The sequence below is a fragment of the Budorcas taxicolor genome, chromosome 10, assembly GCF_023091745.1.
Source record: "Budorcas taxicolor isolate Tak-1 chromosome 10, Takin1.1, whole genome shotgun sequence".
In the NCBI taxonomy this organism is placed as follows: domain Eukaryota; kingdom Metazoa; phylum Chordata; class Mammalia; order Artiodactyla; family Bovidae; genus Budorcas; species Budorcas taxicolor.
Genome location: NC_068919.1, coordinates 16,059,531 through 16,071,395, shown reverse-complemented (window position 1 = coordinate 16,071,395; position 11,865 = coordinate 16,059,531). Strand labels below are relative to the sequence as shown.

Here is an 11,865-nt window from a genome sequence, read left to right as displayed (position 1 = left end):
TAAAGAGTCCGCCTGCAATGTGGGAGACCTGGGTTCCATCCCTGGGTTGGGAAGATCCCCTGGAGAAGGGAAAGGCTACCCACTCCAGTATTCTGGCCTGGAAAATTCCATGGACTGTATAGTCTATGGGGTCGCAAAGAGTTGGACACAACTGAGCAACTTTCACTTTCACTTTCATGAAGTAGAGAGAAGATGCAGAGACTCAGATGCTGGAGCAATAAAGAGCCACCCAGGGACAGAGGATGAACGTCCTGAGCACTACTGGTAATGTCTCATTTCACCCCCAGCAACTGTGATCAGGGAGGTGGGGCATCAGGCCCATCCTTCAGATGAAGAAACAAGCTTAAGGAGGTTTCCAGGGCCACACCACTGGGGCACAGCAGAACTGAGCTACAAGTTGCAACCTGCCAGATTCCCAGGCACAGGACTTCTCTGTGACCCCCATGGAGAGACACACACAGAGACTCTGTCTCCATCCCACTTCTCTAATGACTCAGTGTGTGGAGAGAAGGGAAAAGCATCATGCAGAGCAAGGAAGGGACACACACAGGGGAGAGATACAAAGAGATAGGCAGAGAGAAGAAAAAGGACACAATATAAAGAGAGATGGGAAGACAACAACATAAAGAGAAGGGAAAATTAGCTGCTCATTGCTCCCTATGGACATGGATTCTGGATAAAACACACATTCCAGGTCTCAACTCCAGATCTGCAGAATCAGAATTTCTGGGCATGGGTCCCAGGAATCTACCTTTAAAGAAAGTTCCTCTGAGTAGTAAGGTGTGCTTTGAAATGCATCAGAAAAACAGGATAGCCTGGATGAACACAGGGAAGGGGAGATGGAAAATACGTACTAAGTCAAAATACGTAACTAAGTCAAAATGTTAACTGAGGATATCCGGACAGTGGGTAACACTGTTCCCTGGACAAGTCTTTAAATTTCTGTATGTTTGAAAATTTTCATAATAAAATGCTGTGTGTGTAAGTTCCAGAATGACCGTGATGATCAGGTGGGTCTGGGACTACTGTAGGAGGAGGGAAGACATCCTCAGAGGACTTCTGGAGAAGGGGTTGGTCTGGGAAGGCCCCCTGTGCCCCTCAACCACGTCACCTCCACCCCTCTACCCCCCAGCCAAGTCTGCCCAGCCTCACAGCAATTCTCAGACTCACAGCAGCACCCCACAAGGCCCTGCCCTCTCCCTGGGCTCTCAAGGAAATCCGTCTGCCTCCTAGGGCCTCCTGTTCTGCACGTGAAGCTGGATTCGCTGGGTCCTCTTGAGGCTGGTCCCTGCAAGGCACTAGCAGCAGTCTGATCAGGCTGGCAGGCAGTGGGTTTGGGCAGAGCTGGGAGGGGCAGGGCTAGAAGTTCTCTTGGAAAAACTTGAAGCTGAACTGCTCACAGTGGCCCTTGAGGATCTTGGCCAGAGCTGGGGAGCCACAGAAGAAGACCTGCACTTTGCCTTTCTTCTCAGCAGCCACCTTCTGGAACACCTAGAGTCCACAGAATTGGGGAAGAGCAGAGGGAGAAGAGGGGGACTTCAGACCCACCCAGTGACTCACCTAGTGGGGCTGAGGATATAATGGGCCAGGGTGGCTGTCCTCGCCATGAGGAGCTCCAGGGCATAGCTGCTTGGCTTTGGCCATTAGTTTAGAGGCCGTATGCTCAATGCATAACCTGATCCAGACCCCAGGGAGGGCTGGACCAGAAGCAGATAAGACCCAGGCCCTCCACTCAAGGAGTTGCATCCATGGGGGAGACATGTACTAACCAGCTGCAGTGCTGGGGGGCAATGGCAGAGCCCAGCAGGCACACTGAGCTCCAACGCCCCAACTTCATGCCAGCTCACAGGCCTCCATTGAAATGCCTCTGTCCTGAAGTCAGGCTTTCTCCCTCAGGGAGGACCATTTTTAACCCCAAGTTCCGCTTAAGAATTGCCTTGCCTAAAGTTTTCTTGGAGTTCAAGGCCTGCTGGCATCCCTTCCCCATCAGCTCTTACCATCTAAACATGGATCACCACAGTAGTTTGAAATGCAATACAGTCTGGTCATTTCAGGCAAACACTACACCCCAGTTGGTAAGTGCTCAGGGAGGAAAAATAATAATAAAACCAATCTGAGGAATATAATAGACTGGGATAAGGCCTGATATCTCCCCAGAACTCTGTCCACTAGGGCCTTTGGACTCTGGTCTGCAGGGTGTTTGCAGGCTGGGAGGGGCCTTGGAGGTCCTATGGACTAACTTCCTCTGTGATCAGATGGGGAAACAGAGGCTAGTGGTAGAACAAAGTGAGGTAGTGATGGAGCCAGAATGTAGGTACCCTGCCTCCCTTCCAGCCCTGAGGTCCTAGCTGGACTCTGGCTGCTTGGCCCAAATCTCCCTAGCCAGTGCCTTAGGCTCTCAGTCCCACTAGTCCCCGCAGACTTCAGGACTCCAGGCGGCCTTTACCTTGTTCCAATCAGGCCGCCCAGGCTGGGTGCGTGCCTGGAGGCCCGTGATGGAATCCTTCTTCTCCTTCTGGGCCAGGAGGTCGAGGGCCATCTGCAGACCAATGGCCTTTATGTCGTTCTTGCTCAGCGCAGAGGTCATGTACATGTGCAGCTCCAGAAATCGGTCTACATGGTGGGAGCAGAGGGCAGGGCTGAGGGGCCAGCACCTGTGATGGGGAGAGGGCAGGACGCCAGCCACTCTGCCCCAGGGCTCATACAAACACCATCAGCTAATGTGTTCATCCAGTACCTCCATCTGACCAACACCATAGAAGGGAAAGATGGCCACCTTGGGCTGCTTGAGCTGGGCAGGCCCTAGGCACAGCATACACAAGTTACCTTATCGCCACTGTCCAATGTAAGCCTTACAACCACCCCAGGAGCGAGACCTCATATTTGAGTGTGTGCATGCGTACTAAGTCACTTTAGTCGTGTCCAACTCTTTGCGACTCTATGGACTGTGGCCTGTCAGGCTCCTCTGTCCGTGGGATTCTTCAGGCAAGAATACTGGAGTGGGTTACCATTCCCTTCTCCAGGGAATCTTCCCGACCCAGAGATCAAACCTGTGTCTCTTATGTCTCCTGCACTGGCAGGTGGGTTCTTTACCACTAGTGCCTCCTGGGAAGCTCTCTGACATATATCCACTACTATGTATAAAATAGATTTGAACTGTGGTGTTGGAGAAGACTCTTGAGAGTCCCTTGGACTGCAAGGAGATCCAACCAGTCCATCCTAAAGGAGATCAGTCCTGGGTGTTCATTGGAAGGAGTGATGTTGAAGCTGAAACTCCAATACTTTGGCCACCTGATGCAAAGAGCTGACTCATTTGAAAAGACCCTGATGCTGGGAAAGGTTGAGGGCAGGAGGAGGAGGGGACGACAGAGGATGAGATGGTTGGATGGTATCACCAACTTGATGGACATGAGTTTGAGTGAACTCCGGGAGTTGGTGATGGACAGGGAGGCCTGGCGTGCTGTGGTTCATGGGGTCGCAAAGAGTTGGACACGACTGAGCGACTAAACTGAACTGAACTGAATGAGAACTACTGTATAGCTCAGGGAGCTCTACCCAGTGCTCTGTGGGGACCTAAATGGGAAAGAAATCCAAAAAAGACGGGATATATGTTCACATATAGCTGACTTACTTTGCTATACAGTAGAAACTAACACAATATTGTAAAGCAACTATACTCCAATTAAAAAAATTTAATGCAAATGACCCTAAGAGGGACACATTGTATTCCACACATCACTGAACTTGAACAGTGCTGGCGGCGCAGGAGGGAAAGAGATGCACCCGAAAGAACCCTGCTCCTTCTTCCCCCTCCTGCACAGTCACTACCCCCACATAGGGGTGAAAAAGGAGATGAGGAGACACCAGGGTGGGAGGGAGAAGGAGGTGCTGTGGAGGTCTTCACTCTCTCCAAGACACTTGTGTTCAAGACAGTCCTCCCATTTCTGGGACACTCCCTTAAGGAAATCATCCAAAGAAAGGGGGGAAAAAAATCCATGTGCACATGTATATTAATTGCAGCTTTATTGTGATAATAAAGAATTAGGAATAAATAAAATGTTCCGTAGTAGGGGCATGGTTGAATAATTTATGGCAAACCATTAACTGTACTATTCATTAGATAAGTTATTAAATACTACTAGGAGAAGGCAATGGCACCCCACTCCAGTACTCTCGTCTGGAAAATCCCATGGACGGAGGAGCGTGGTAGGCTGTAGTCCATGGGGCTGCTAAGAGTCGGACACGACTAAGCGACTTCACTTTCACTTTTCACTTTCATGCATTGGAGAAGGAAATGGCAACCCACTCCAGTGTTCTTGCCTGGAGAATCCCCAGGACAGGGGAGCCTGGTGGGCAGCCGTCCATGGGATTGCACAGAGTTGGACACGACTGAAGTGACTTAGCAGGAGCAGCAGCACTGATACATTACTACTATTAAATTTATGGGGCAATTACGATGACTATTATTACTTCTAATATTAAATTTATTGAGCAGTTACTACTACTGCTGCTCCTAATCTTAGTACTATTTCTGCTACCACTAACTTTACTGAGCAGGTATTAAATTCCAGCCCCTGTTCTAGGTGCTATACAGATGATCTCTCATCCAATCCTCATGACAATCCTATGAGGTAGGGACTTAGTATCCATATTTTTCAGATCAGGAAGTAGAGGCAAAACAAGGTGCTCAAGGTTCTAGAGTTATTTTGGGTTAGAGTAGAAGATTCAAGTCAAACAAAATGACTGAAGCTTAAGCTATAGACATTAAAAATTATAAGCCACAAATTCTTTAACCCAAACCTTGGTATATAATTAAAGTTGAAATCAGAGGCCATGTGCTTCAGCTGCAATGAATGAGAAACCTTGCAAAAAATTTGAGGTAGCAAAGCTGTTGACTCAAGTGACTTTGAGAATGCAAAGCAGTGGGTTCACTGTTACCCTTTGCTTACATAGATTAGGAAGAAGCAAACAGTAAATATTTATATACCAGCAACCAGAAAATTTAAATTAAATCTAAACTTCTCCTGAGGCTATCATCATAAAAGTAAGTTTCTTATGAATTAAAATACTTAAGCATTTAGAACAAAGTCAATGCTATATAAACATTTGCTTTAATTATTATTTACAAGAAAGGGCAAGAAGCTTTACTGCAACATCTAGGGTTTAATTGTCATCTTCCAAAGACCGTTGACTTGTGCTTTAAGGCTTTGGATGTTTGTTATAGTAAACTACATGTGTTGGAATGTTTTTGTAGAAAACTGTGTTTGATTACTTGAGCTTATAAACTGTGTTTATCATAGGACTTTGAATTTACTCATGGCAACCCTGTGATAATTAAACAGCCAAATAATATTTAGTTCCAGTGAACTCAACAATATAAAAAAACCTCACCAATTCTCTTGAAGTTAGAAACATATCTAAAAATGTTCCTTCTTCTATAAGATTTTCCACAAGTAAAGCATAACAAAATAAAATAATGACTAACAGATTAACTTTAAGTACAGTACAAAACCTCAGTATCCACAAAAATGTCCCAAGAGGACTACTATGTATCCCAGAGAAACATGTTATCATACAGTGCTCAGTAAAAAACGTGGGATACAACACTTGCTGGGTGGGGAGGGGAGACTGCAGGGGCTGGAGGAGGACTTTAAACACTCCAATTTAACAAACATATAAAAGAAAGGACCATCCACAAAAGAATCTGTACATGCCAAGCAAGATAGTCTTTATCTTAGACCACTTTCTGAACTTTTTGATTGCCACCTCATTAGGAAAAATATTGAGCACACGCCACAAATAAATATATATGTTCATCTCTACCTACAGATTACATCTATTAAAAATCAATATTGGAGCGAGTTCCCTGGTGGTCCAGTGGTTAAAAACCTGCCTTCCAGTACAGAGGACGTGGGTTTGATCCCTGGTCAGGGAACTAAGATCCTGCATTCTCTGGGGAGAGTAAGCCCGCACTCGTGTTTACTGAGCCCGCACACTCTAGAGCTGGGGCTCCACAAGAGAAGTCTGCCTACCACAATAGAGAAAAGACCCCATGCACAGCTAAGACCCAGTACAGTCAAATACATAATTAATAAAAAAAAATAAAAAAAAAACATATTTGAGTAAAAGGAATCTTAACACTCTCCTTGAACAACCAGAAATATGAGCAAGATATATAAAACAATGGTTTCCAGACACTGATCAACAAGTTGTGCAGAACTGTCTTTGCTGAGAGAGGAAATAATGAAGTGTGCCTTACAACCAACTGGTGTCAGCCTCACTGAGTTGAGGAGACAGATACTGGAGTTCAGAGAGGCCAAGACAGCTAGAATGTGCCAGGCACAAAAATAGAAGAAAGGCACCCGCAGACAGAGAGAGAAAACGAAGAAGAGAAAGAGGAAGAGGACGGGGACTCACTCGCTTTAGAAAACTGCATCAAGTTCCCCCTCAGTCTTCCGCAGAGTGTTAGTCTATTACACATGTGAAAGAAAGCTACCAGGAAACAAGAGGCACCACAGTGCCTGGAGCTCAAACAGAGCTGGGAATAATCTGCATTCCACCATCAGGGATGCAGAGAGCTTGTAATATACAAGGCAACAGAATGAGTCCTCAGAGGTGTAGCACCTTAGCTCTGGGGCTGAATTAGACCCACAGTAAAGGCTGCTCTGGACTCACCCTAACAGAAGTTAAAAGCAAGGCTTGAAAGTATCCAAATCATCCTAAATAATGTAACTGTATACCAGAACACAGTATAGTACTATTTAGAGAAATACACAAAATCCAGAACAGGACAACATATGATTCACAATGCATGACATCCAGTAACAAATTATCAAGCATGCAAAAAAACAGAATACAATTCATAACCCAGAGAAAATTAGTGATTAGAAACAGATCCAGAAATGTCAGAGACGATGGACTTAGACAAAGATGTTACAACATATATTATAAACACGCTTGAGAATGTAAAGACGAAACAAAGGGCCGTGATGAGGAGAGCAGCAGGAGACATAAAAGATACCCAAATACCAGTTCTGTGGAAGAAAAACACAATCACAGAAATGAAAGACACAGTGGTTAGGACTCATAGCTATTCTAGGTCTTTTGGTTTTTACATATTAATTTTAGAATCAGCTTCTCGAAACCTACTTTTAAAAACCTGCTGGGACTTTTACTAGAATTAGAAGGATCTCAGGTGGCTCAGTGGTAAAGAATCTGCCTGCCAATGCAGGAGATGCCAGAGACATCTAATTCGATCCCTGGGTCAGGAAGATCCCCTGGAGAAGGAAATGGCAACCCACTCCAGTATCCTTGCCTGGAGAATCCCATGGACAGAGGAGCCTGGAGGGCTACAGTCCATGGGGTCATAAAGCGTCAGACAGGACTTAGCACCGCACTGTACTGTCCTATACCACCGAAGAAAAATGTACTTGAAACCACAGCAACAGACACTATCTAAAATGTGGCATAGGCTGAGCGGAAAAAACCAACAACCAGATTCCCAATAGCCTGTGAGATATCAGTGTAACACCTGTGTAATCGACGTGACAGGAAGGGGCAGGGGAGACAGAAAAAAATATGCAAAGAAAGAATGGCTGAAATTTATCCAAACTTGATGAAAACTCTAAGTCCATACAGCCGAGAAGTTCAATAAACTCCAAGTACAAGAAATATATATTTAAAAAATTTCTTGGAAATGTTTTATAGTTTTTAGTGTTCAGACCTTGCTTGTATTTTGCTAAGTTTATCCATAAGCATTTCATGCTTTTACTATTTTAAAGATTTTCAAATACTAATTATTTGCTGTTGGAAAAGATCCTGATGCTGGGAAAGATTGAAGAAGGCAGGAGGAGAAGGGGGTATCAGAGGATGAGATGGTTGGATGGTATCATGGACTCAATGGACATGAGTTTGAGCAAACTCCAGGAGATGGTGAAGGACAGGGAAGCCTGGCATGCAGCAGTCCATGGGGTCACGAAGAGTTGAACACGACTGAGTAACTGAACAACAACGACAAATAAAAATAGAATTGACTTTCGCATGTTGACCTTATATCCTGGACCTTGTTGAACTCATTATAAAACTAATCTAAATAAAGAGCTAAAACTATAAAACTCCTGGGAGAAAACATAAAAGAAAATACGTGTGACCTCACGTAAGGCAAAGATTTTAGATAAGACACAAAACGCATGAATTCTACAAGAAAAAAAAATCTGATAAATTGGACATCATTAAAATTTCCAAATTTTCTTTTTCAAAAGAGAGTTTAAGAAAATGAAAAGACAAACCACAGACTGGGAGACTATATTTATAAAATGTACACCTGGTTATGGACCTGTTTCCAGAATATATAAATGACTCCCAGAGCTTAATAAAAAGAAGAAAAACATTGGATTTAAAGAGCAAACAAAATATTTGAACAGACACTTTATAAAGCAGGCATACACAGCAAGACCATGAAGATATCTTCAACATTATTAGTAATTAAGGAAATGCAAATTAAGAGTATATTGAACCTAAAATAAAAAATAAATTAAAAAAAGTTTTTTTAAGTATTTTGAACCTAGATGGGTGGGATGGGCAGGGAAGGGAGGCCCAAGAAGGAGGGGATATATGGATACTTATGGCTCATTCACGCTGTTGTACAGCAGAAACAAACACAACATTGGAAAGCAATTACCCTCCAATTTCAAAAAATTAAAAACAAAACAGACAAAAAAGAGCATATTGAGACACCCCTATACACCCACTAGATGAGCTAAAATGAAAAAGACTGCCAACATCAAATAAGGCTGTAGCTGATGAGGTTGTAGAGCAGCTGAACTCCATTACTGATGGAAATACAAAATGGTACAGCCACTTGGGAAAAACAATTTGACAGTTTCTTATAAAGTAAAACTGAGCGCATTCCATACTACTCAGCAATCCCAATTCTAAGTATCGACCCAAGAGAAATGGAAATCATATGTCCACACAAAAACTTTCATAGTCAAAAATGGCTAAAAAGTGGAAATAACTCTAATATCCACCAACAACTGAATGGAAAAACAGATTGTGGTATGTCCACAAACTGGAACACTTCTCAACAACAAAAAGGAATTAACTACTTACTGAAAGATGCATTGTTATGAAATTCTAGAAAAGGCAAAACTATAGTGACTGAAAGCAGATCGCTGGTTCCCAAGGGCTGTTAACTGGAGAGAGGGTGTTGATGCAGAGTGAGACAAGGGAGCTTTGGGGGTAAAGGAAATGGTCCATGTTTTGACGGTGTTCCCTAGGCTCCCTCATGTGACCACCCTGCTTGTAAGGTTATACAACTGGACGCATTTGTCAAAGTGCCATTGTATTCATTGGACACTTAAATTGATGAATCTTACTGTACATAAATTATCCCTCAAAAAATTTCTTAAAGAAGTGTGAACAGGAATCATCTGAGAAGCATGTTAAAATGTAACTTCTCTAGCCCTACTTCCAGAGAATCTGATTTGGAAGGTCTGGAATGAGGGCTGGGAATCTAACTTTTTAATAAGTGCTCATTTTGAACAAAAAGAAATGTCATTTAAAAAAGAGAAATGGGTGGAAAGTGAAAGTGAAAGTTGTTCAGTTGTGCCCAACTCTTTGTGACCCCACGGACTATACAGTCCATGGAATTTTCCAGGCCAGAAAACTGGAGTGGGTAGTCTTTCCCTTCTCCAGGGGATCTTCCCAACCCATGGAATTAACCCAGGTCTCCTGCAATGCAGGAGGATTCTTTATCAGTTGAGCTACCAGGGAAACAGGCTATACATTTTTATAAAATGGGTTTTTTTTCGCCCCTCTCTTAAGTTTCGCAAATTATGATGTTTTATCGGGGGAAAAAAGCAGCTCCCTCTCCCCTACATTTCTGATAGAATAAACACTTTCTTACAGAGACCCTCCACCCCCCACCCCCACACCCCATCATCCTCTACCTCTCCTACCCTCCTGCGGCTCCTCCGCCTGGTCCATCTCCAGTTTGGTCAGCAGGCTCACAAACCACTCGAAAGACTGCTGGTCTCGGTTAATCCAGATGAAGTCCACCTAGGGAGAAGGGCCCAGATCAGGGTGGGGGGCTTGCCTCATTCACTCTTATCTGTGCCCATGTGACCACCCTGCTTTTAGCACAGCACACACTACCACTATCATTCCCATTTAACTGGGGTGGTGGGAGGGGAGTGGGATGGGGGTGTAAACCGAGGCTCACAGAGGTAAAGAGTGAGGCTACAGAGCAGCATGGGACCAGAACTTGGGTTCTAGACTGCCAGGTCAGGATTTTCTCTAATAATCTATTGCTCACAGCAAGCAGTGTTCTGAGCTCTTAAGCTTATTAAGCCAGAAGAACATTTTTTTTTTTTTTAAGAAACTCTTTTAAGTGACTTACACAGAATAATGAATTTGCAAATGGCAAACATTTTCATTTTTAAAACCACCATCAGGTCACAGCTAGCGAGCATCATGGCTGTGACTGCATCCCGGCTGCCTGGCCTTCAGGTCTGTGTTCTCTAATGACATGCCTGCCTTGGTGGGGCAGGGGGCGGTGGCGGGCAGGAACTAGCTCTGGTGTCTGGGGAGAAGCTCTGGAGTCCTGCCTGTAGGAGGCAATGCTCACTCACCTTGTGGAGTTTCATGTCCTCGTCCTGACCACTCTCCATCCAGGAGTGCTGACAATTGGGACAAATGTGCTTTCTCTTCTGGTGTCTGAGGGGAGGCGAGAGGAGGGGATTTTGAGTTTGGGGTGAGTATGAGATTTCTCAGGACCCCAGAGAACAGTGCAGGGGACAGGGAGGGAGGGTGGGGTGGCAGGGGGAGGGATGAGCCCATGAGGAGGGGGAGGGATGAGACCCCCAAAAAAAGAGCAGAAGGAGGAATAGAAGAGGAAAGAGGTCAAAGGGGAGATGGAGACAGGTAACAGAAGGGAGCGGGGAAGGGGGGGAACCTCTCAGGATTCTGCCCCAGGATACAGGTAGGACCACAGCCTGCCCACCCACCTGTATAAGATGCTCTGCAGGATGGAGGCAAAGGGCGTGATGCCAATGCCTGCACCAATGAGCACAGCATGCTCGGAGGCAAAGATCCTGCGAGTGGGGGTCCCATAAGGGCCATCGATGTAGCACTGCACACAGAAGGGGTTAGAAGAGAGGGGCAGGGGGTGTGGGGGGTGGGAAATGGACCCCAACACATCAGACCCCCTGTATATGTAGGCAGTTGTCTCCTGGGCTGGAACCCGGGAGTAAGTGGCTCCTGCTCAGAGCACTGTTCACACACTGCGCTCTGAGCTCGAGTCTGGGGGCACCCTAGAACTCCCACGTGCAGATCTGGTGAGAGCAGGGTCCAACCAGCACAGCTGTGTACCCTGCGAGGGTGGGCAGGGGTCTGATTCCCATTATCTGGAGACCTAGCGGTCAGGCTGTAGGGACTGAAGAGCCCAGGAACTGAGCGCCCCAGCAAGCCCTCCCCATGGGCAGAGGGTTTGCTTCCTCTGCTTGGGGCAGCGGTTTTGGTCGCGGCCACCCCCGGAACCTCTCACCTTGATGTTACAGAACTGGTGGTTCTCAGAGGACATCTCGCAGACCTGCAGAGCACAGAGCAGAGAGAGTGGGTCTTTGGGAGTGGGTGGGCCAGGCATTTCTCAGAGGTTTACTCGCCCTTGCAGTCTGAGCAACCTTACAAAAAGGGGATTGCCTTTTCCCCGCAAACCATTCCAAGGAGCATGGGGTGCTTTTGAGGGAAAACATCAGTGATGTGCTGGTAAACTGCCTTCTCAGAAGAAAGGACCACCAGAACCAAAGTCCTGCTTGTTAGTGTCGAGATCTCTGCTGTAAACGCTGTCATCGTGGCTCCCACCAA

The 11,865-nt window shown here is 45.5% G+C and overlaps 1 protein-coding gene across 1 annotated transcript in view; it reads right to left on the bottom strand.

Moving 5' to 3' along the window:
- Positions 1-1,359: 1,359 nt before the first annotated feature.
- The window catches only part of NOX5 (NADPH oxidase 5), a 31,320-nt gene continuing 20,814 nt past the window's right edge, over positions 1,360-11,865 (bottom strand). Inside the window, 6 exon segments of the mRNA XM_052647184.1 lie at positions 1,360-1,491; positions 2,447-2,613; positions 9,960-10,059; positions 10,632-10,716; positions 11,007-11,131; positions 11,546-11,590. Coding sequence (XP_052503144.1) covers positions 1,360-1,491; positions 2,447-2,613; positions 9,960-10,059; positions 10,632-10,716; positions 11,007-11,131; positions 11,546-11,590 — 654 coding nt within the window.